The sequence below is a fragment of the Rissa tridactyla genome, chromosome 6, assembly GCF_028500815.1.
Source record: "Rissa tridactyla isolate bRisTri1 chromosome 6, bRisTri1.patW.cur.20221130, whole genome shotgun sequence".
Lineage (NCBI taxonomy): Eukaryota > Metazoa > Chordata > Aves > Charadriiformes > Laridae > Rissa > Rissa tridactyla.
In genome coordinates this window covers 51,361,318-51,385,713 of record NC_071471.1, presented here as the reverse complement: position 1 = coordinate 51,385,713, position 24,396 = coordinate 51,361,318, and the positions used below count along the sequence as shown (strand labels likewise).

At 48.5% G+C, this 24,396-nt stretch overlaps 2 protein-coding genes across 6 annotated transcripts; one reads left to right on the top strand and one right to left on the bottom strand.

The window, feature by feature from the left end:
* Positions 1–5,233: 5,233 nt before the first annotated feature.
* Positions 5,234–20,641, top strand: CUEDC2 (CUE domain containing 2). Of its 3 annotated transcripts, XM_054205832.1 has the most exons (10): positions 5,240–5,562; positions 6,989–7,116; positions 12,705–12,798; positions 13,654–13,797; positions 14,116–14,177; positions 15,575–15,708; positions 16,866–17,036; positions 17,296–17,357; positions 18,979–19,039; positions 19,436–20,641. In XM_054205832.1, exons 3-10 carry the CDS (start codon positions 12,725–12,727, stop codon positions 19,580–19,582), a joined length of 855 nt encoding a protein of 284 aa, XP_054061807.1. In that variant the 5' UTR covers positions 5,240–5,562; positions 6,989–7,116; positions 12,705–12,724; the 3' UTR covers positions 19,583–20,641. The 3 variants fall into 3 exon arrangements, with proteins under 3 accessions (XP_054061805.1, XP_054061807.1, XP_054061806.1); XM_054205830.1 differs by having other exon boundaries at positions 5,234–5,562; positions 18,979–19,571; XM_054205831.1 differs by lacking the exon at positions 5,240–5,562 and adding an exon at positions 5,596–5,761 and having other exon boundaries at positions 18,979–19,571.
* FBXL15 (F-box and leucine rich repeat protein 15) lies at positions 18,233–24,325 on the bottom strand. Of its 3 annotated transcripts, none has more exons than XM_054205834.1 (4): positions 24,029–24,325; positions 22,855–23,105; positions 21,604–22,106; positions 18,233–21,230 (listed from the first exon to the last, which is right to left on the bottom strand). In XM_054205834.1, exons 2-4 carry the CDS (start codon positions 23,035–23,037, stop codon positions 21,041–21,043), a joined length of 876 nt encoding a protein of 291 aa, XP_054061809.1. In that variant the 5' UTR covers positions 23,038–23,105; positions 24,029–24,325; the 3' UTR covers positions 18,233–21,040. The 3 variants fall into 3 exon arrangements, with proteins under 3 accessions (XP_054061809.1, XP_054061810.1, XP_054061811.1); XM_054205835.1 differs by lacking the exon at positions 24,029–24,325 and adding an exon at positions 23,882–23,956; XM_054205836.1 differs by lacking the exon at positions 24,029–24,325 and adding an exon at positions 23,861–23,879.
* Positions 24,326–24,396: the final 71 nt, after the last annotated feature.

Genomic DNA, 24,396 nt, shown 5'->3' with positions numbered 1-24,396 from the left:
GAGCATTTTCCAGATACCAGAAATAACAGCCATCAGAATCCAAAAGACAAAAATTGCCTGGAGCTCCTAAGGGAACTCCTGAAGGCAGCATCCTTTTTTGGGTTTATTACTATTTTTTTTATTACATGATTTACTCAAATATAATTTTATGGTGTGTAATTTAATCAGAAAGCTCTGCAGGCAGGTACATTATCCCAGCTGAGTATGTTTCCTCTTTTCAGTCTGCCTGAGATGAAGTGGTTGGATATGTTAAAGAAAAGCTGCATAATTATATAAGAAATGTGTAGCTTTTTAATACACTTTTCAGTAGCAGATCTCCAAGTGTTTTAAGAAAAAAAGGTCAAATGTTGCTTGCCTTACTTTGTCCATCTGTGAAATGATGATAATACCCAAAGACAGGGGCAGGTGAGGATCAGAGTTTGACTGTCCTGAGTTCTTTCCAAGTACAGAAATAGTTAGTTAGGTTTTCCGCATTATGTCCAAACAAAAGAAATATGTCCAAACAAAAGAAATACACCTGAACAAAAGAAATTAGAGATAGCAGTAAGACAGAGTGCTTAAGTCATGTTCTGATCCTCTCCATATTTTAGTTCTGCCAACTGCAAAAGTCAGGCATTTATTATGTAAATTCAGAGACATGTTCAAATATAGCTAAATATGTAGCATAATTTTCCAGTTCTTAAAATTCCTCTAAATTACGGGAAGCCTTCACACTTGAATTCTGGCTGAGTTAGCTGCTACAAAAAATAGAAGACAAAATAACTTTCACATATGAATGCAACAGATGAACAGATCCTGTCAATATTTTATCTATCATATGCATAACAAACTAACAAGCTTCCAATAAATTAAAGTTAAAACAGTTTGGCCTTGGCCTGGTAAACGATCCAATATCTACATTGGCACATGGCAGAGAAGAAATATTGTAGGGTCATAAAGTTCTTCTTGGCAGTAGGGCCTGCATTCACAGGTAAAAGGCAAGAAATCACAACAGTCTTGATGCTGCAAACATCAGTTGCTTCTGAACAACACAACATCCATTGGTATCAGGCTGTTGTCCAAGGCTAGAAACAGTCCTGAGAAAGCTCTGTATCACACTTGACAAAAAATAAAAAAAGAATGTGTGTTGTGAGAGTCATATGCAATGACTAAGACCCAGCCTATTAATGAGCTCAAACTAGCTACACCTACAAGAAGCTCAGAAAAGCTGTCCAATGTAGAGCACATGGCATTTACAAGATCTGCACCCAAGTCACCATCTCCAAATACTTAGCAGTCTAAAAGCTCCTCCTAGCTGTGGGGTGGTCTGACATTGTCAGACGGGGCGTTCTTTTTGCTGTAACTACCACCAACTTTAGAATTACTTTTTCCACTGGCTTAAGTACATTGCCATCCTATATAAGAGCATCAAGGGCCTTTTGCAGAACAAAAGCTTCTTCAGGGCTGTTCAGTATCATCTTCTTACTGCTGGCCAAATTGAAGGAGCAGCTCCAGACGCCCTAGCCGCTTATAGACTAGCTTTGTGCAACACGTAATCACAGACTGAAAAAAACCTTTGTTCCACAATTATTTGTTTTTTCTGATCCTCAAAAGTGCTCCTAAGTAGCACACATCTAACTGTAGGATGAGTCAGGGAACACAAATTCCTTATTCCTTTTTCTGGATCTGACACAAACTTATACTGAGACTTTTGGAAATACATGTCATCTTTCTGTGCTCCAGCCTACTGTATATAAAATTATAAGACACAAATGTAAAGCACAGTGAGTACCCTGACAGAAAAATGACAGACCAATTATTCATTTACTTATTATTCATGTACTTTGCTATTTATTTTTAGATAAATTGCTCATTTCTCTGTCACCAAAAAAACCTCGTTTTTATACCTGTGAACACTAGAAAGCTAAATACATCACAATACAGGAATAAAACAGATTTCTTTGTCACAGACAGCCTCAGAATTGTCTGTTATTTGGCTGCAAGACCTTTGTAACTGTGATAAGATGTACATGTAACAGTAAATAAGAGGAGGCAATGAGTGACAAAAAGAACAAAGGAAATATTAGTGTAGAACTTTCCTGTTACCAAGGAAGAGTAAAGACAAAAAGGCTCTAATAAATCTAATCGTAACCCTGAGATGCAGATTAATTTACCTGTAAGACTCTGAAATGGTAACAGGAGTTTTCAGGAGCAGTGGCAAGAAACATCTTTGGGATTTCAAATTAAGCACATTTGTAATCAACTGCGAAAGAAATATGAGAGCATGGCAATAGCATTTTCAGGGTTTAATGACTTACGCTTTCAGTCGTCTGCCTTCTATAATACACCCAGCAGAGGGCTCCAGGACCCCGTTCTTGCTCGTTGTCCTGAAAAGCCGCAATCCTCCGAAGTTCCTGCAAAATTGGAATTGGAGAGTTGGAATTACGTTTGCTTGGAAAAGAAAATCTTTGGTTGGGAGCGGTCTGCGCTTTCAAAGGGGTGTACAGAAGTTGTTTAAATTTCTGTAAGGCTCTGAAATTGAACATTCATTGCTGCTTAAAAAAAAAAAAAGGCTGGGGGGATGACTACTTTCTTCTCAAAATCCTCTTATTCTAAATTGCAAAAATGTGTCTCTGTAGAGGACTGAAGATAAATCATAATTAAAATGCCGTTTGGTTTAGTAAGAATAAAAGCAGTGGACAAAAATTAAAGCTATGCACTGATATTGTAGGCTTAACAACAGGGAAAAGAAAATATTTTGAACAGTCTCAAGGACGCATATGAACGTGTGATAGGATTAACTAAAAAAATGAGAAATAAAGCCAGAATATCAAGAAACACATCCCAGTAATGAGCTCCTTTCTTCGGATTAAGGCCCATCACTGCAGCCTTTCAAAGCCAGAGTGGACAAAAACTGCAGGATACCCATTGAAGGGAACATGCCTGCATTAAGCAGGGGGCAAAACCAGGTGGAATGGATACTTTTTTGTTCTCTAATTTCAATTCAAATATAAAAATGAAGTATGTGTAACAGTTTGAGTTACTCATGTGCAAACATCATGCACCCACATATTAAAATGCCACAGAACAAACTTATTTCAAGTATATTATACAACAAGGAGTTAATAATAAGCTGGAGAAGGAACAATTTTCCTCTGGCTTGATTCAACACACTTGCATTATTCATCACGTTTGTGAAAGAATATGAATCCCATCAAATAATTAGATGGTGTGTTAACCTCCCTGGTTTGCAATAGCCTGTGACTGACAAGTAGAAGAATTGTTCTCTCCAAGAACAATTTCCTGCGCTGTCACTCCCTTCTGCCTGGACCCTTGGTGAAGGGTGAGTTTTGTGTGTTTGTATAGGGAATCCCTGTGGAGTTTTGTTGAGCTTTAGGTCAAAACCCTCTGAGTTTACCTTTAAATTGGGGAGCTATTAGATGCCATATTGGCATATCTATTACCAGTACTACAATACTAGTGATCTTCCATTAGTGTAAATGAAAAAACCACACACATACACACAAAAAGGAACCATCCTCTTACATCATTTTGGATTAGAGTAAGGTGGGAAGGTGAAATATCAAATTGCAGTAAAGTATGCTAAAAGAGGGAAGTCTAAGTAGTTATAGGAGAATTTTAGTGGCGTTTTAACTTAGATTTTCTCAGACGTCTGCTTTGAAGCCAGTGTAGTTTTCTCCTCCCTTCATTACCCCAGGATAGACTGCCCTGGTCATCAGACAGGTTCATGCTCAACTTCAAAGTATTTGTAGTAGAATAAAAACCAAACAGATGTCCTGTCTGATGTTGTTCTGAAACCCATGATTTACAAATCATAGGATTTTTAAGGATTTACAGATTGTCTGAACTGATTTCATCTGAGAACTCTCAGAATTTCTCATGGGCCTTTAGGTTTTCAAGGAAGCTACAAAGCAGACTGAGGCAAAACAAATAAATCCTTAAATTCTGCTGACAAATAGGGTTCTGTGAGCCACCTGTGGAAAAACCTGATAGAACCTCATACACTGTCATAACATAAATTAGTTTAGGAAGTTCTGGTCTAGTTCAGTCAAGAATTGAGGAGGGAAGTTAGGTCAGAAAAGGTAACTGCAATTGTTTCTCTTAGCTTTAAAGATTGTTAATTTCTAGGGGCTTTACATGTGCTGCCTCATTTTCTTCAAAAATTCCCATATCACTTCACTGTGATATAATCCAGTTTCCACTGTCTAGCCGCCCCAGAAGCAGCTGCATTTTCAGCATGTCCTTTGTATAGTGGGGTCACACAATTTGAAACACATCCTAGAAATTGGAGGCTTGTTGGGGGATTTTCAAACGATTTCCCAAACTATGGTAAAACCACAGATCGGAGGACAAATAATGCAGCATAGTTGATTAGTGTCAGTTAGTGTATGGGTAAGTGCAGCAAAACCCAGTCAAAAGCAGAATTCAAAGACAGTGAATACTCTGGCAATGGAGTATATTGATACAATGTCAAGGGAGGAATGTATATACATTTAAACGGAAATAAACAATGGGAACCGGCTCTGCTCTTAATGACATTGGAGCCAGTGTGAAGTGACATTCCCTACCCAGCTGGCATTACTCTGGATTTTTCCTGGTACCGCCAAAGGCAGAATCAGGCTCATTTGTTTGGTATTTAGCAACACATTACTGAGGAGCATGAGTTGGAGAATAACTATGCCTTGCTACTTTAGGATTTTTATGAAGAAGTACCTGGCATTACAGAATTACTTCTCCAAAAACTGCTCTAGGAAGCACCTACTGCTGTTGTCAGGACCAAGTAAATCGATGAGCAGCTCACCTGGCTGGGGAAGGGGACTGCAACCATCGAGGAGGGCAAAAGCTGCAGTCCCCGTCCCGCAGCACGGCTCTGCTGTGGCTTCTCTCAGAGCCTGAGGCCGCCCCAAGGCGCAGCCGTCCTCCACATCGCCGGAATAAGGGAATAAGCCGAAGAGGAAATGGCGGCAGGAGACTCTGCCTGCAGCTCCCAACTTTAGCAAAGGCGGCGGCTCGGGGAACGTCCCCCGAAGGGGGCTTCCGCCCCACAAGAGCTTCGGCTGAGGAGAGGCACCCCTTGGAGCAGGGCGGCCATGCCCAAACACTTGAAAACGTGCTATTTTCCTCGGGGAACACGTCTCCCGCGCTTGGCAGGGAGGGGAATGTCACTTGGACGTTACCAGGGTGACCCCGCAAAGCGCGGCCGTGTCCCCGGGCCTCACAAAGGCGCTTCTCCACCGCCTGGGCCCGGGCGCGCTCGTGGCTGCCACCCTGCGCCCGCTCTTCTTTCCTCTCTGCCTTCCCCCTCAGGCGCTGCCCCGCTCGCCTGGGGACCCCAGGCCGGATACTGGCAGGGGCACACCGGTGCTTGTGAGCCACGCCAGCTCCTGCGCGGCTCGCGGGGACGCCGGGCGCGGCGCTGAGGGGAAGCCGCTCGCCGGCTCCTGCCCACAACCAAGATGGCGGCGCAGGGAGCCGCTGTGCCCTCCCGCACCCGCCTCCGTGATTGAGCTTCCACCGCGCCGGGAGGGAACGAGGCAGCGGCGGGGGCGCGCGGGCGATCAGGTGACCCCTGGCCCCGAGGGGAGGGGGGGGGAGCGGAGGAACACCTGGGGCGGCGGGCCGGGACCCGAGGAGCGGCGGCGGCGGCCTCCTCTGGGGCACCGCTGCAAGGAGCCAGCCTGCAGCCCTCTGTGGCCGCCGCCGCGGCGAGCGCGGGAGCCGGAGAAACCCAGGCGTTTGGCTCAATCCCGGTGCCTGGCAGGTGCGGGGAGGAGGGATAGAACGTCTGCCGTGTCGGGGAGGGGGCAGAGGGAGCATGGCGGCGAGGGGGGTCGGTCTGAGTTTGCTTCGGGCACGCTGTGGACGAATTCTCTCGTCGCCCCCTGAGGCGATTCTTTGTCCGCTAGCGAGGGGGAGCGGGGACAGCGAGAGTAATTAACGGCCCAGAGTTGCTCAGCTCGTAGTTGGGCATCACCTCGAGGGAGGTGGTTCAGCCCCTCTGCTCCATTGTGGTGAGACCCCACCTGGAGCACTGCGTCCAGCTCTGGGACCCCCAACATCAGAAGGACACAGACCTGTTGGTCCAGAGGAGGACCATGAAGACGACCAGAGGGCTGGAGCACCTTTCCTATGAGAACAGGCTGGGAGAGTTGGGGCTGTTCAGCCTGGAGAAGGCTCCGGGTAGACCTTATAGCCCCTTCCAGTACTTAAAAGGGACCTACAGGAAAGATGGCGAGTGACTTTTTACAAGGGCACGTAGTGAGAGTACAAGGGGTAATGGCTTCAAACTGGAAGAGGGTAGATTACACATCAGGAGGAAAGTTTTCACTATGGGGTTGTTGAAGCACTGGAACAGGTTGCCCAGGGAAGTTGTTGATGCCCCATCCCAGGAGGTGTTGAAGGCCAGGCTGGATGGGGCTTTGACCAACCTGGTCTAATTGGAGGTGTCCCTGCCCAGGGCAGGGGATTGGAACTAGATGATCTTTAAAGTCCCTACCAGTCTAAACCATTCTGTGATTCTATGATTTTGATGTTATAGTTCTGAATCAATGGGATCTGGAGCATGGGGCTTGATGGAGCGCTGGCAGTGGGGATGTGCCACAAGGACACTGAAGCAGCAGCAGGGAAACCCAGTGCTCACTTTCTGGTCTGTCTTGTTAAAGCCACCAGAAACAAGTTCTTCACAGTGGCAATGAGGCCACCAGTGCCGCTGGAATTCGTCCGTGATGTTCAGAGACCACTGCGGGCCTTGCTACAGAAATTGTACGTGTTGAAAAACATCCCAACATGGCAGTGAATTGGAAGCTGACAAATACACTGTTCTGTCATCTAAGTTGATCTTCCACATAGTACATGTTATTCCAAAGGATAAAGATGTACCCTTTGCATTATGGGAAACAGTCACTAGTGACATAAAGCATAAAGACACTGATATACAGAGAATGATTCTGTTGTGCTGCAGCTAATTCAGCTTTCTTTTCTCATAAAGGACTCCCTCATTCATGGCTTGGGCTGAGCAGTCACAGGATGGACCCTCGACTCTTCTGCAGGCGCTGACGTGACTCGTGAACACTGGCCGTGAGCCGAGGTCCTCACACAGGCAATACGCCAGCTCAGGTAAGGGCCTCGTGCCAGCAGAGCACCACACAAATGCAGCCCTCCAGCGTAGATCTGGGAGGGAGGTGAGAGTCTGGCCATTGCCATTACTATCTTGTATTACTATAATTTAGTGGGACTAAGTTATTACCAAAAGCCTTATTTTAATGTTAGAGTATTAAAGCAGTTAATTGTGTTAACGTGCACAGTGACCTCAGCCTGCTTTCCCATAGCAACCACACCGTGAAAGTCCTTTCAGGGACTTCTTTAGCAAGCAAAAAAAAAATAGGAGCACTGAAATTACATCTGTAAGGTGTTGCTGAGCCTGGAAAGTTTTCTGTTAAGCTGGCAAAGTTTCAGGAGGTAAAGTAGTTCGGTGGAATATAGCCACAGCTCGCTCTCTGTCCTGCAGATACGGCTTTTGAGAGATTTCCTCTGAGGCTACACTGAGAGCTCCTTATATCCCAAGGATCCGCACTTCCCCAAGCACAGGCACACGCGGGCACAGACACACAGAGCTGCATGAGGTGTGCTCTGTGCTTTCTTATAAAAAGTTTTCAGAGAGAGCACAGTGAACCATCCCTGTCCCATTACTTACTCGCTTAAAAATAATTACTGAAACTTGAGCTAAAGGAATGTTCTCAAGGTGTTTTAGTGAGACCCTCAGCCAGATCAGATTTACCTAAACTTTCTCTAATCTGTTCTGAGAAACGTCCAAGGCATACAACACCCATCTCCTTCCACTTGCAGAAACCTCAGCTCATTGGTAGGCAAATTTATGATCTCATAAAAGTTGATATACGTCCAAATGGCAGTTCCTCTTAGCTCAGAAACATTTTCCTAAATTGCTCCCCTCAAGTCTGTCTTGTTAATATAAAGTCCAAGGCACAATCAATCATTCCCATCTCATCACATTGACCATTTGAGAATGATTACTGAAATTTGAGTTGAAAGAGCCTTTAGAAATGATCTATTTGTACTCAAACATTTCAGATTTTTTTTTTTTAAGGAAGACAGATTCATACGAATTGTGCAAAAAGAAGCCAACTTTTTTTTAATATAGCATACGTAGATATTTCAGACACCACAAGGATAATGGTACTTCTAGAGCGGTATTATTTCTGCAGCTATTTTAAAAAAAAAACCCTCCAAATTTGACATTAACATATTAGGAAGGAAAATGCAAGGGTGGTGGAGATTACCAGGTTCTCAAGACAGACAGTAGGGTGGCAAACTCTGTTGAGCTGCTGGCCAAACTATCTAGTACAGAAAATGAATAATTTTCGCATTCACATTTTTGAGAACTGACGCCACTTTTCTCTGCCTGAGGTAAGGAAATACATATGTCACATGATATTATGTGGATCAAGTAAGTACTCCTGATGTTTGAAACGAAGGCTGTCTTAATGAGATGACACACAGTGCTCCACTGCTCACTCTTTAATAAGAAACCCTGGTGTTTAAAGACTGTCTGAGAAGTGACAGGGATTTTCAAGGGGTAAAGGTGTCTTGTTCTGACAGTGCAAAACTGTGAGGCTCTAGCTGAGGGCAGAGCGATAGGAATACCATTTCTTGACCATATATCTTAAAAGATAGATTCTGTGCAACATGTTAAGCAGAGCCCACATTATAATGACAAGAAATACAGAAGGACGTTCATAGATGTGTTTGAATCAGCGAACAACTACTGAAGTGATCTTAAAATCCACATTGCAATTATGGCTGGAAGTATAAAATTATGGCAACACCTTTTCAGTAAAATTGAGCTCCTGGGAGAGTGGTTTCTCCTGCCTTTGGGTTTCAGATTGTTCTGTGCATTATAAGTCACTCCTCCACAAAACTGTGCACGTAGGATAAGCCCTTCTAGTAAATCTCCCCCTTAAGTATTGCAGGTGACCACTGGAAAAATGTTGTATTTGAAGGTAAAGTACATGAGGTGGTTTGGTGTCCTGAGTTATGTAATTACAATCTTGGCTGTGTGGGGAGGAACATGCAGCAACATCAGCTTGTTCCTTGAAGAATCTATTTTAAAATGTTTGTACAAAGGTTTTTAATCATCTCCCTCTATGCCAAGAAAATACCCACTGAATCTGAAAGGCCAGAGGACCTTCAGGACTTGTCTTCCACAAGCCTCATTTGGCCAAGACCATTATGCGCTACAGATCCCCCAGATCTTAAGTTTTGTAAGGACAGTCTCCTTAACTGGGGAATAAAATCTCTCCCGTGGCAGTAAGTGATCAAATGCAAGTGCATTTGTCTCTCTTGCTGCCTCTTGTTTTATAGGAGCAGAGGTGGATTCTTCAGGTGAAAGGGTGATGTCTGACCTTTGAAGAAATACTTGATCACTTAGCTGCTTTCTGTCCTTCAGTGTAAGACTATGCTGTTGTCATTCAAAGGGTTTCCTGTCTTCAAAGGCAGGCTAAAGGTGGCAGCTTGCCGTCTCTGTATGTAAACCTTAAATCCAAGTGTGCTGGTGGATGGATTTTTCTGAGATGCCAGAGATTTATACCATTTAACCGTTTATATCCAATGGTTAAAACTTGCTGCCTTCTTTCCACTCACAGACACAAGGGAATAGATTTTGTTCAGATACAGCATGGTAACTCCAGAGGAAAATACCTGAATATTCTCAAATGCTTCACAGCAACATTTCTTGTGGTTGTCAGAGGTCAGGGAATGGATTCAACACCAGTTTGTGGCTGGCAATAGCTATGATACTCCTGTTGCTGAATTAGTTTTCTGTATTTCTCTTGTCCCAGTCTGACAGTTGCCTGCAAGTGCCTTTGATTAAGGAGATGAGTGACTTTGCCTGTTCTATTGATCAGAATAAATTACGAGCAGCTAATTTATGGACCTCACAAAAGTGCCTTTGACATGGTGAATTGTGCTCTGTTGTTCAGGTAATCAGGTTGTCAGGAAATGTTATTGGTTACTATACAGTTATCTCTTATAGAACATGGGCCTGTTTCACGGAAATGGACAAAATCTTTTAGCCTTCCAGTTCCCAGGGTGTCATGAAGACTCTGAGGAAGAAAGAAATAAGTGTTGTAGTGACTGTAGTAAGAACATTTTGACTGCTATATGTTGATTTTTCATCCTTGATTTCTGTAAAAAAGAAAATTACTTTTCTTGTACTTGCAAATTCAGGGGGCTTGGTTGTAGCCAGCATTTGCAGATTCAGCTTAAAATGGGGGGGAAATGTGCTACTTAAGACAGTATTCTTGCCAACAGTGAGATTCAGAATCTTACCATTGGCTTTTTGATGTCTGAGAAGGGTAGAACAAAGCTCACCTTTTTTGCTGTGTGTGTTGCAAAGACGACAAAGATAGACCTGGTTCTGTCACACCACTAGAGAACACAAAAAATGCACAGAAACTACAAATGGGCAGCAGGAAGGTGTTTTTACACATGGTTGTTTTTACATCCAGTTTCCACACTTGCAGGCCATGACATCTGCAAAAGTGAGAAAAATGCAAGCAAAGGATCCTGGTGAGGCTGAAAAATAAAAGCAGCACAGGAGCTCAGGAGCTCTCTTTGGGTGTTTGCATGGAGAGCACCTACCTGAAAAACTATGGGCTGTTGTTTTCCTCTAATTCTGTGAAATGGGAATTTTCTAATTGAAATTACAGGAGACAAAGAATTTTTTTTAGTTTAAGACAGAAACAGCAACGAAATAATCCTTTCTGATGATGCATCCTCTGGCTGTTTCCGCACATGCGGTGTATGTTGGTCATATAGTGATATGGCATTTTTAACTTACTGTTCATTTCCTCAAGTGAGAGGCACACGTAAAGAAGGGTTTGTTTTATTTTTCAGTTACTGGATCTAGATCAGTGGGAGGGTTGATATTAATAGTAGCTGCAGGAAGGTTTAGTTGATTAGATGGCTTTTGCACTTAGCTTTCAACACAGTGAAAATTGGGGCAGTTCTTCTATATGAGTATGTCTCACTGTTTGTGTCCTGCTGCTGTGAGGTTCTTTCCATATTTGTCTCCCTACTGCCCTAAGGGAATGGCACCGACACAGGGATTCAGTAAGAGGTGGTCCTTCAGGTAGCAAAACCTGTTCAAAGCCCTGAAGAGTAGAAGAGCACAGACTGGGAATCTTTGATGGGGAATCACTGCAGGGAGGTGCAATGTGGGATGCCATATACCCAGCAGAGCACTTTTACGTAAGCCTGTGTCACAACTTTCTCCCTCGATATCGAGAGTTGAATCCCTAGAACCTCAATGTGGCCATAGCCAAAGGCAGATCCGTCTGGCTTGGGCATGCTCCCTGGGCCAGCCACAAGCAGAGGAGTGCATGTGTGCTCTTGGCACCTGCAGTGGTGGCCAAGTGCTGTGCAGAGCTTGCACGGGCCCCAGGGTTGGAGGTGGACCTGTCAACAGGCTGCTGGACTTTGGTTCTCTCTAGGTCCTGGAAGAGCAGTGCTGATTGCTGTGGGGTGGTTTTGTTCATATCCTGATAGCTCTGGAAGCTTCATCTCGGGAAATGCCAAACCTTTTTGATTCCCATGAGAATTGTCTCTCAGCAACCCACGTGACTGCTCCACAAGTTCTGTGGCAAACAGACCAGGTCAGGTCCTGGTGTGGTCGGAATGAGGGAGCTGCACTGGTGGGAGCATGATGACCTTTGGAAGCTCTCCGGCTGATGACCACATCAGTTTCTCTATACGCACAGCAAGTTTCCTTCCTCGGAAGAACTCTGTGCTTACACCAGGAGTTTGTCCACCCAGCAGCTTTGTAGACCCCAGGGGGAAGGAATGATTAAGGAATGGCTTTTCTCTACCCGATTCAGTCCAGGCCCAGTACTGATAGCTGAAGGAGGGCTGTGGGCAGCCCCCCTCTGCTATTGCTTCTGTAGGAGCTCTGTGATTCTTAGAACTCCCCTGAGTTTTGGGTTATCAAGCACCCCTTGTTGCAGCTGCATCAACTGCAGAATGGCTCATTTACCAAGGACAACAACGGGCTCCTGTTTGGGCAGGATTCCACTGGCAGTCCATGCCTGACCTGGAGACCTTTGATATTTTGGCTGGCAGACTAGTTGTCTGTGCCCTGCTTGGTATTTCCCTGTAAAATATGCTCTAGGTTGTCCGTTCTTTAGGAGACATTACCCTTCCTCCTACTCATTCCTGAGTCCAAGCATCACTGTGAATGCTCTTAGCTGGAAGGTCCACCCCTTTCTGCACTGAGCATGCAAATCCACTACCCACTGCTTCCTTGCCAGACGGCACAGTGTTACAGCTCAGGAGGTGTCTCTGAGGTCCTGCAGCTGGACACATCTGCATTTACAGCTTTGCTTCCTGGAGGGAACATTTTAAATGTACAGTACAGCTGCATACTGCCAGCATCAACACAAACAGGAGAGGCCCAAGATATTGGGCTGCTTTGGGCTCGTACTTCCAGTGGATCCTCATACTGCTGCATTTTGCGGATATCTTTGCCTGCTTTTACCCAGGGAGGACAAGACATATTGGAGAAGTTTGTGAATTGTTCTGATGGGAAGAGCACACTTGCCTATACCATGCCTACCTTTTAATCTTGTTGATATTTTGATCTACTTCATGCCTTTGAAATTACATGGAGTTTTCTTTTTCTCCCTCTTTTTTAGACAAAAAGGATTAGAAAGACATGGAGGTTGAAAGAATCATTCGAGACACACTGACACGCTTCATCCAGTCCCACATCCCTGCAGCAGACCTCAGGTATGTTGAGATAGGAAGATCCAGTATCATTGTTCTAGCTTGAACTTTGCATTAATTGTCCCTCTACACATTATACTGAACTCTAGCTTTCCTGTACTTTGTGTTGCTTTTCCTTAAGTTAGATCCAGGATGCAGATAATTTCCACAGGCTCTGATGGGAATGCGTGAACAACTATCGTTTAACATTATAATCTAGCAATGTCATTTCTTTGATGACCAAGATGATTAATTTCCTGTCCAGTAATACACATTAGAATATGGGATTCCCTTCATTCCACAGTGCTCCCAAAGGGCTTTCTGAGCAGCATAATGCTATGTCAGGGCTCTCCCTATTTTGAACTGTGCCTGCGTGCAAAGATAAAGCCACCTTGAGGCTGGAGCATAGCAGCTGGTTTTGCAGCCGGTGGCAGCAGTGATACAAGTGTGGAGAACAACAAGCAGAGAACACTGCATCCCATAGAAATTGCAACTTGACAGAATAAGATGACCACACCTGAAACACCAGTCAGCATGGAAAAGTCAGGGTTTGAGCACTTGGAATGTTTTGGTTAGCTCAGCTGAAGCAGCTACAGGAGCACAGCCTCTTCTGGGCACACGCTGGGGCTTTCACTCAGTGCTGCCCAGGAAGCAAGACGGCATGCAGTATTTTATCTGTAAATGCTTCCCACTCAGCTGCTGACCACCTGCTACCTGGCTTTACTGGTGGCACCTACCCATAAGATACAGTCCACATAGGTCCTTCTGCTGCTTTATTAGAAAGACACAATGTTAGAGGGAATGGGAATGGAGAGAAAGAGAGATAAAAAACAGGCCTGTTGACCCTGCTGCCGTGTCCTGTGTTCTCTCTGTCTCCAGTGGGATGGATGATGTTTTCTTCTCTTATATCACGAGTGTCCTAGAAGAGCTGGGCTCACCAGAGTCCTCCGAGGAGACTTTTGACATGGACACCTTTGTGGAAATGATGGAGGCATATATCCCTGGTTTTGCAGAAATCCACAGGTATGTGAATGTTACTGCTTTGTATGTGTATGCCATGCACCGGCACCCTGGACCCAAGCCCCTCAGTACCATAAAGTCTTTTTTTTTGTACCCAGTTGAAGATGTATTAGTACCAAATCCGTGACATTATGATTAAGTCAGTCTTTGCCTGAATAGTAATCCCGGTATAGTTTGCAAGTAGGTCCTTGACCATCTGAAATACCAGTTTATTTTATTGGGCTTCCCATCGAACCTTGTCTTTCTATGAAGAGGTAGGCAAGAAGGATAGGCTACTGCTTTTACTCCTCACACTAATGATACAGCTTCTGTCTCTTGCAGTGAAGATGTTTGTGAAATGATGTTCTCCCTCTCAGAAAGGCTTGGTGAAGCTCGCAACAAAGGTGAGTTACACAAACAATTTCAGCACAAGAATGTATATTCTGCACATTTTCAGTCTTAGTGTTTTAAGTTGAGCAATGTCACAGGATAAAATACAATCTTGTTTGCCACAGTTAGGATCTCATAAGGTAGCCTGAATTGATTGACTTATATTTTTTTTTAAAGTTCAGTCAGGTTTCTGATATCAGCACACAGGAGTTTGAGTCATATAGAATATTGTCCAAGACATACTGGTGTGAAAAAGTCTATCAGATCTCCAAAGACTTCTGTTGAAATCAAATCCATAGGAATAAGGAAGAAATAGCGGACACAGGGCTGCTTGTTGAAATTCTACTGTAGGTTAATTCTGAAAGTGAGGATTTCTGCCTGCCTCTAATAGCCATCTGCCTAGGCAACACTACCACTGGGCAGCCCATATCAGGTGCATCATCAAATAGAGAATCTAGCTGATGACATGTGTCACTTCTAGACTTTAAGCATCCTCCAAGCTTACGTCCCATTCACCCATGGACCCTGGCACAAATGCAAAATCAGCAATGATGTACTTTGACCTGCACTAAGCACGACTGCAGAAGACTGTATTATCCCAGTGTTCCTTTCTAACCTCTGCATTCACAGATCAGCTGGATTGCTATATTAATCAGCGTGAAAGATACTTCCCATTAAAGAACAGACAGGTGAAGTGCCTGAATATTAAACTTTTCAGGACACATCAGTCTGGGTTTTGCTTATCGAGTAACATAACTGCTGTCTTGCCAGAAGGCAACACGGCAGAGAACAGACAGTCCTGTCTTTTACTTGCTGCTTTCTTGAACTTGACAAAATCTATTTGCTCTGCTCTGGTCTCATGCATCCTACCCTTTGAGGATCCTGATATAGCCAGAGTATGAAAGGAAAGCACCATCCCCGTTTTAGAGAGGACAGAACAGAGGTGAAGTGATTCTTCTTACACTGACACAGAGCCTGTAAAGAGAAATGCATGAGTAACCTGATCACAGGATGAGCTGGCTTACATACAGCCTGGGGACTACCAGAGTGTATTCCCAAATTTAAAATCAAAACTACACTTAAGTTCAAAGTTAGAGCAAACACCGGGGAGTTCTTAGGAATGTAACAAAAATACTGTAAGTATCCACAGCCACAAGTGACAGGTAGGATTGAACTGAATTTGCAAGCAGCCCATGCCTGGTAAGGCCTGGAAATGCAGTGCTTGGGCACTGCAGTGTGTGCTAGCACTATCTTCCTGCAGGTCAGCGTGAGCAGAGCCGCAGCTGTCCTCGCTGAAGGCAGGAGGGATTTGCTTTGGCACACAATGCAGTAGCAATCTAATGCCAACAGAAAGCACAGAGCTCTAGCCTTAGTGGGACAGTTCCTCAGGAGATATCACTATGTCTTTAAGAAAAACCTGGTCAAAAGGCGGTGGAAAGCAGGAGCGAAGCACCCTCTGAAGACCTGACCAAGGGCCAGGAGCCTGGAGCAGGAGCATGCAACAGGGAAAGGCTGTTTACTCCAACAGACGGAGCTGAGGCCCAGGTATGAGCACCCCACAGAGGAGCAGGAGCACTGGGGACGGTCACCCAGCACTAGCCTGCCAGCACCGCCTGAGGGCATTTTCTAGTTCCAGAAGGAACTGCAGCATAGGCTGTGACACAGCATCACTGGTGTCTGTGATCTCCTCCATTGTATGGCCTGAGCAAGACTGGGTCAGTAAATGGAAAAAGAAAATTATGTGCTGACAGAGGAGTATGAGCCATTGCTCTGTCTCATCCGTTCCAGCCACTGGAAAGGATGAGCAAGAGTGATGTTTGAGAGAGCCTGTCCCAATGCCCTCAGAGATTCCACAGCAGCACCACGGGGATGCCTCTGCAGCACTAGCCGAGGTCCACCCTGCTTCACCCTGTTCCCCTAGGCTCAGTCCACAGTTTGAGCTGGATCACCATTCGCTGGATCGTGATAGCATGATCACTGTCACACTGTATCTGCATAGGAAGCAGTTGTGTCTGGGTGTCAGTCCTGAAGATGCTGGGCCCTCCCTCAGTGACCTTCTGTGCTGTGCACTTACTGAGCTATACAGCACTGAGTCATTGGCCCAGCAGTCTCGGTCCTGCAACACCACTCAGCGTGACCCATGCTACAGGCATTCCAGCACTGAGCAGATCTGCGCCCCCACCCATTCTCCTTCGCTCTGCCTGCTGTTGCTTCAGTACTGATCTCTTCCTGCTCCACGGCGCAATTATTCTGTGTCCACAGCCTTTTAGCAAATGCTGCTGCCGCTGTGCTGCCTTCTGATGTAGCCACAGGTCACTGTGTTTAGCAATCCCTTCCCTTTCTGATCAAAGCACATATCACTTCACAAGGTGAGTGGGAGATTAAGCATTTGCACCACAGCATCCAAAAAGCTCACTCCTAAGGAGACACATAGCATGGCCACACAGGTGAGCCAGTTCACAGCAACCCTACTTTAAAGAAAGTTGAAATACAGGGGGAGGAGATTAAGGAAGAGTGGTCCTTTGGCCTTACAAAGATACAATCCCGTTAGCTTCAGGAACGGGGTTTAGTCACGCTTGTAATGAGAGAGAACCTTCAACCAAGGGCAGGCTGAATTTCCTGACAACACAAAACCAGAGAGGCCCTTTTAAATAACCCTCTTACTGCATCCCCAACTTACCTCTGTCTCTTGCTCCAACTAGGAAGGCGATGACTTGAAGGATGGGGTGGAGCTGCTACTGGAGATGTTTCCAGCTTGTACCGTGAGCCAGGCAGAGAAGGCACTTGCTATGGCCTTGGGGAACTTGGAGGAGGCAGTGCAGTTAATTGTGGAGGAGAAGGTGGAAATTGGCCCAGCAGGTGCGAGTGTGAAGGTACTGTACTCTGAGCTGGGTGGCCGTGGGCCAAGAAGCAGGGCAGAGCTCAGGGACACACGCAGGTGTCCCAGCTGTCTGCTGCAAGCAAAAGCTTTGACCGCAGGAACCTTCCACAGTGGAGCTGTGGCTGGCGCCCCCCTTCCCAGAGGGGCTGGAGTGCTACACCATCAGCTGGGCTCCCCGAGCTAGCAGGGGGGTAGCTGTACGCCCCACATGTTGTGTGTGTTACTCACGCACTTGCCTTGTCTCCTCCCAGGAACTGGCACGGCCCCGCAGAGCGCCCAACCACGAGGAACTAAAACAGGTTATCCTAGAGAAGTAAGTAGCCAGTAGCAAAGAACCCTTTATTCTGCTCCCAGTAAAGGAGGAGGTGGCAGTTTGGGGAAGGTCAGAATGACAATGTGGTCTATAAAGAACTTGGGGTGTATGATGCTCAGAAAGGATGTTGTGAAGCTGATTTGGGTATAGCTGAACACATCTAAGCACAAATATCAGGTGGGAAAAAACAGGTTTGTGTTTCTTCTAGAGCTCTGGCACAGAAACAGGTTACCTGCACCAGCTGGGTCACAGCACTGGCTGCGTGTGAGGTTTCAGCCTCCTACAGGTATAGTGTAAGTCACAGTACTGTCAGCTGACGTCCTGGTTAAAGGTTCAAGGCACAAACATCATGCTGCAGCTCAGGTGACATGTAGAACTACAGCAGCTCATTCATACTTCCATCCTTGGAGACAGTCCAAAGAAGGCTAAAGATATCTTTGAGACTGCTTGTACAGCAACACTGGGAAGATTAAATCTCAGTTGCTGAAGGTGTGAATTCAATGCATTTAAAGAAACCTCTTTGAAGTCCCCCTATGGACTTCTTGGGAATGAAAATGGCTTTAGATTGGTTTACCTTTATTCATTTCCAAAAGCATTTAATTCTCAATAGAACACACACTGTGGTTTCATCGATCCACTTTTAAGATCTCAGCTTTCACGAGTATCCTCCTGCAGGCATGCAGATTCCCTCTGTCTAACCATCCACATCTTTTCCACCACTTTACATCCTCCCCAGTGACAAAATAAACAGCCGATGGGCTAGGGAAGATAAAGCAAGGCAGAATGGCATCCAGGCAGAATTAGCACTCCCTGTCTCCTGTGCAGGCTTGTTTCAAAATAACATGCAAGAGAAACAAAAAAACACCAGCTGCTAGTTAGGTTTCTGGGAACTTTAATGACATTTTGGCAACATCCTGTACTTTAAACGTTACTCAAGCACAGGTACAGAGAGCAGATCACCATAGCTGAAGATACACAGGAACAACTACGCTAGCTACTGAGGGAGAAGTCATGGTCAGCTGTGCTGTCCACCTACTAAATCAGCACCAAAGTCTCAAGAGCAGGAACCCAGCAGTACAGCAAGCAAATGCTTGGGCCCTGATGTTTCAGTCACACAGGGAATGAGGTGATGCTTTTATGAAGTTGCTTCCAGCACAGACCTGTTTTGTAGTGAAGTAATAGGTGGAGTGTGAAAAGAACACCATCTCTTCAGGGCAGAAGCAGCTAGCTTGGTCCTGTAATATCACCTCTGTCTCCTTTGGCTGCCATCACTCAGGCTGAGAAGGAGCAAAGCTGCCCCAATGGCAGAGCACACCAGACCTCAGCAACTCTCTCAGTTCTGCAGGGGATATCAGCATTCCCAACAGCCCGAGCTTTCCAATACCCTTCACATACAGCCAAGGATGCTACTCCAGGAGAATCCTGCTGGATTCTCACCATAAGAATGACACGCTTCTTGCTTTTTTGATCCAGAGGGGAATGTTAAGTGCTTCTAGCTGCAATCTAAGCAAGTAGGACACATTGCACAGCCACAAGCCAGCCAGGGGAGAAAGGACATAGGCTGTGAATGGCCCCAGGCAATGCATGTTACGGTATTCACTAAACGCTTCTTGTGTTCCAGATACATGATGGTGGATAGTGCAGACGATCAGAAAACACATCGGCCAGCTCCGCCCAAAGAGGTAAGAAAAGCAGTCCCAGCTCACCAGCAGTTTGAATGTCCTTTGGCAACAAGGTTTAAAAATTTTGCTTTTTGTCCAAAAAGCAAAGGGGCAGGCCAAAGACAAGGACCATTCACAGAGCCTGCTAGTCAGCAAAGAGGGAAGATTAGCTTAGCTAAGGTGCTGCAGGGTCTGTCAGTTCGTACCATTCCTCACTAGCATGGCTCCTGCTCTCCCCACCATCAGACAGTTTCCTTCCTAGTTTTGGACAAGATTCCCAACACAAGGGACAGGTAAAGCAGCCCAGCTCGGTTTTCCTACACCTGCCCCCCAGAGCACAGCTCTGCTTCTGCTTGTCCCCTCCCTTTCCCTAGCAGCATGGCTGTCCATCCACTTACTGTTGTCTTTCCTCTCCAGGCTCCCAAGAAGTTGATCCGCTATATCGATAACCAGGTGGTGAGTACAAAGGGAGAGAGGTACAAAGACATCAAGAAGCCTGAAAGCGAGGAGATGAAGAGAACCTACATCAGCCTCAAACCTGCCAGGAAGTACAAGTTCCACTGACGGCCAGGTCCTCCTGCTCTTCAACCTCCACCTCACTGGCCAGGCATGGCAGGATGGACACGTGGCAGTAGACATGAGGGGGACTCCTCCACGTGCCACTAACTGGAACTAACCTGGGAGCCAGCACACTGCTTTCAGCTTCCTCAACTAACCCAGTTGACAAGGAGGAACCTTCTCTCCTTGTGTAGCTGTCCCTCTGTCCTCAGGGACACACCGCAGTGGCTCTCTGGGGCCTGGGCATTCTCTGCTATTCCTTGCATGGGACATTTTTAGATCTAAGCTGTGGCTTGTGCTTTTGCAGCAAGCTTTTTACAAGTCTGTGTGCACTGTTGCTTTAAATTGAGTGCCAGTGTTAATAAAGATGATGTGAGTTTGCGTGTAGTTCAGCCAGAGCATGCTCAGGCTTTAAGGACATCGCCTCCTACCCCTCCTGGGGCCAAAGATAGGAGCCGGGTCATACTGTCTTCCCCTAATTACTCTCTTCATCACATTCACAAGATGTGGCTGCTCTTTGGTTAACCACCTACTGCATATAAGGGCTGAGGCTGAACTCCAGAACTAGGCTCTCCTGCCAACACAACCTGCAGCACTCCATGAACTCCAGCTGACAGCATGGCCAGGACTCCTGCCATTTCCAACCACCGCTGCATGCCAAAGCTCCAGCCACACAACACGGAGCAGGATATAGTAGCAGGGCTAGGCACAACCAAAATGTTAAGTCAGAAGCTGGAAGAAACAAATGGCAATGATCAACTGCTTTCAGTGACAGCACAGCTAGGTTTGGTGTTTTTCTGTCAGTGAAAGTGCAGTTAGGAGCGTGTTCCCCCTGAAAACAACTCCCACTTTGCACCAGCTTAAACCAGGACCCTAGGCCTGGACAGACACACTGCCTACACCAGAGACATGCCAGCCCTTTGGTGCCAGGCTGGCCAGTGGCCACAGGCTGGAGCTGGGCTCGCTCTGCCCTCCTCCCAGAGGGGCCTGCCCTTTCCCAGGAGGAGGGCTGGAGGCTTTTCTCCTTTCTGCTCCAGCTGGCGTGGTTTGTTCCACAGCTCTGCTGGCACGCCCTGCGCACCCACCCCAGGGGACAGTCCTCATCAAACACTCTCCTGCTCTCTGGACAGCTGCCGCTTAGAGATTTAAAATACAACAAATAATAAATCCTATCTATTAGCTGGCCTGGCCAAGGCCTGTTCAGCACCATGGTGTTCCTGCAAGACACTCACTCTCTCCACGCCACTGCAGAGGGAGTTACTTTCCCTGGAGGCACCAACGAAGTCCTTTTGCAAACACCCACTGGCTGCTAAACAGCCCCCGAGGCAAGAGTGAGCCCCACTTGGGCCACCCTCACCAACAGGACCAACCTCTCCCCCTGCATGTCTCTGCAGCAGCCGGTTCCCGCATCCTCCCGGGATCCCAGCATCATGTCAGTCCCCCCCCTCCCCAGAAGCAGCAGTTCTAGATCTGGAGGTTGATGAAAGGGGCAAAGCCAACCACGTCCTGCAGGAGAACGAGAGCCCTCTGCAGAGGAGGCTCCACGTCCAGCTCCACCCCACGGCTTCGGAGGATGCTTAGGCTGGACTCAGCCACGTTGTGGCAATGCTTCACCTTCAGCGAGCGCAGCTTGGGACAGTACTCAGCCAGGACCCTGCCAAGAAAGAGAGCACATGCAGGTTGCAAGCCAGGATTCCTGAGTGTACCACTCACCCTCTCCTCTACTCCCAACAGCCCAGTGCTCACGACTGTGCCGCACATATACCGTATTTTAGGAACAACACCCTGGTGGTCTAAGAGAAACTCAAGGGACACAGTCAGATCCCAGACCTACCCTCTGTGACGTGCTGGGGAATTCACTGTTAGGAGCACACAGTGCCTCTCCTGAAAGGCCTGCTAGTGGCTGCTCCCCCAGACTGAGCTCTCTGCCACTGCATTGCTTTCAGCATGAGTAAGTCTGACTTTTCTCCCTGATTGTCTTCCTCTCCCAACCCCAGACACCTGCCATCCCCACCCCAGCTCAGTACCTGATTGAGTCATTCTTGACTCGCAGACACCCCGTGAGGTCCAGGTGCTCCAGCTCAGGGCAGCACTTGGCAATCTCCTCGACCGCAACATCGCCCACATTGGCATTGACAGCCAGCGACAGAGACTTGAGCCTGCTGCACTTCTGCACCAGGTAGCAGATGGCCTCGTCCTTCAGCTGGCGACAGGCTGTCAGGTCCACAGCCTCCAGCGCCTTGCAGTGGTCAGCCAGGCTGCGCAGGGACAGGCTGTCCACCCACTCGCAATGAGCCAGGGAGAGCCGGCGCAGGTTGGGGCAGCTCAGCGAGATGGCCACCAGCGCATGACGGCTGAGCTGGGCACAGCCCTTCAGCTGGATCTGGTGCAGGTGGTGGTTCTGCCCAATGACCGGGAGTAGCTCCCTGTCCGTCAGCCAGTCAGCGCAGTTCTGGAGTGCCAGCTGCTGCAGTACTTCGTTGTCCTTCAGCAGGTTAACGAAAGCCGCTCTAGGGATGGCAGGTCCGATCTGCGTGGGGAACCCAGGAAGAATGAGGCATCCCCCAGGGTTTCAAGATCAGCCTGATCCTCACCAGAGACTCTCTCCCCTCTTCTCAACAACTGTGAGAGAGGTGACCAAAGCCACTCTCTTCTCATCCCAGGGCAAACCCTGCTGTCAGGCTCTCCTCCCCTCATGCCAAGGCTATTGCCACAAACTAGAAGATCCTCTGGCTTCTTCATCCCCCATTGTCACCCCTGCATTTATATACTCCTGATGAGCTCCACACCTCTGCTCTCTAAAGACTCTTTGCTAGACCACTCTGTGTCCTCACAGAACAGCAGCTACTTCTGTCTTTCTGAGTCCCAGGCAGTCTCTCCAAGGGCCTGCACAAGCGTTCCCTCAAGACCAGGCACAGAGTTCTCCTGTCAGGCCCACCCTATTGCACAACCTCCGTAAGGACCAACAGGCCGTGCCACTCTGGAGCTGGCTTGTGTTTCTGCCAGCTGGTGCCCCATAATGGCTGAGGTGGAGCTTCCAGGCTCACTCCTCCCAAGGCCTCTTGCTAAAGACAGTGGCATTGCTGGGCCCTGAATCACCGCCTCTTCTCCCTGAGCCCATCTGTCCAGTCTGACACCTGAGCCATTAACTCAAGCTCCTGAGCAGAAACCAGCCTCCTTGCCAGGAGCTTCTTCTCCCCACATAGTCAGATGTTCCCCTGTTAGCTCCAGAGCAGTAGAACATCTGCGTCTCCCCCAGCCTCAGAGACATCCAATACCTGGCTTGAGTCAAAGCAGCGCATGTTGGCCAGGTACAGCTGGATGAGAGACTGGAATGACTTGCTGACCCTCTGCAGGCTCAGGAGCTGCTGCAGTGGCAGATGACAGAGGATATGTGGAACCAAGATGTCTTCCCAGGGCAGGTCCAGGAGGCATCCCCTGGAGGGGGTCAGACTCATCATCAGACGCCAGGGAGCCAGGCTACGGTAAAAGCCAGGCTAGATCACCTCACACCTACTGCCAGGTGCCTCTAGGAGGAACAGCCAGAAAGAAAGACTCAGCGACGTCTCCCACAGGGTAATACCCCTTGGCTACCCATCAGCAGGGCACGCACCTGCCACCTGCGTCACCTCCTCCCCAGCCTGGCATGTTCACTGCTCAGGCATCCGAGTCCACCCGCCTGCACCGCCCTGCAGGAGAGCCGGGGTGGGGCTTTCCACCAGCTCCCTACGGAGCAGCCTTTGTCCCTCAGCAGGGTGGCAAGTGACTGCTGCAGCATTACCACATCACCCACACGGTAGCTGTGCCCAGCCTTAATGTCTAAGCATCACCCTACCTGGCAGCCGGTGCCCTGCATCCAGAGCTGAGCCCCTCGGGCACCTCGCGAGGGGGAGCGGGCAGGCACCTGCCCCTTCCCGTGGGGAGCAACAATGCTCCGGCCTCCCCCCAAGAGACCTCTCCCCCCGGGGAGCGGGGACGTGCCACCTCCACGGAGATGAGGCCCCATCCGGCGAGGGGAAGGGCACGAGCCGGGGAAGGAGCAGAGGGGGGCCGGCAGCCCGGAGCCCCCCGAGCCGCGGCTCTAGGAGGCGGTGAGGCTCAGGACTGGCAGCTGGGGGGATCCTCGCCCGCGGCCATCTCCCCCCAGCTTGGCACTAGAGCCCTCCCCAGGCCCGGCTTCCGGGCTGCCCCGCCGGGGCCTGCACACAGACACCCCCCTCCCGCAGAGCCCCGTGGCGAGGCGGAGGCCGTGGCCTCCCCCCGCCGCTAGCCCCGGCCCAGTACCCGCCGCCCCCGGCCCAGTACCTGCCGCCCCGCCGGCCGCTCCATACAGCCGCACCTCGCCCCGCCCCCGACGCCGGCGTCCCGGCGTGACGTCACTCCGGCGAGCGGAAGTGCGCGCGTGCCCACCGCCCCGCCCCCGCCTGTCCCTGCCCGGCCCCGCAACCTTACCTCGGCCCGGCGGCAGCGGGCGCGTTACCGGGCACCGGGCGGCAGGCGCGGGAGCCCCCGGGCAACGGCAGCCCTCGGGGGGGCGGGGAGTGACTCCGGCGCTGCGGGCGGGCCAGCGGGGCGCGGCGGTCACAGGTCCCACCGGTGCGTCAGTGGGAGGCTGCTCCCAGCGGCGCGGCGTCCACACCGGCCCCGGCAGACCAGCTCCCCGTGCGCACCACCCGTCCCAGTTCCCCAGTTATCCCGGTTCCCTCAGCGCACGCCAGATCCCCGGTGCACACCAGTCGTCTCAGTTCCCCACGATCCCAGTCCCCCAGCGCACACCGGTTGCTCCAGCCCCGCGGCGGCCCCGGTGCACACCGGCTGCC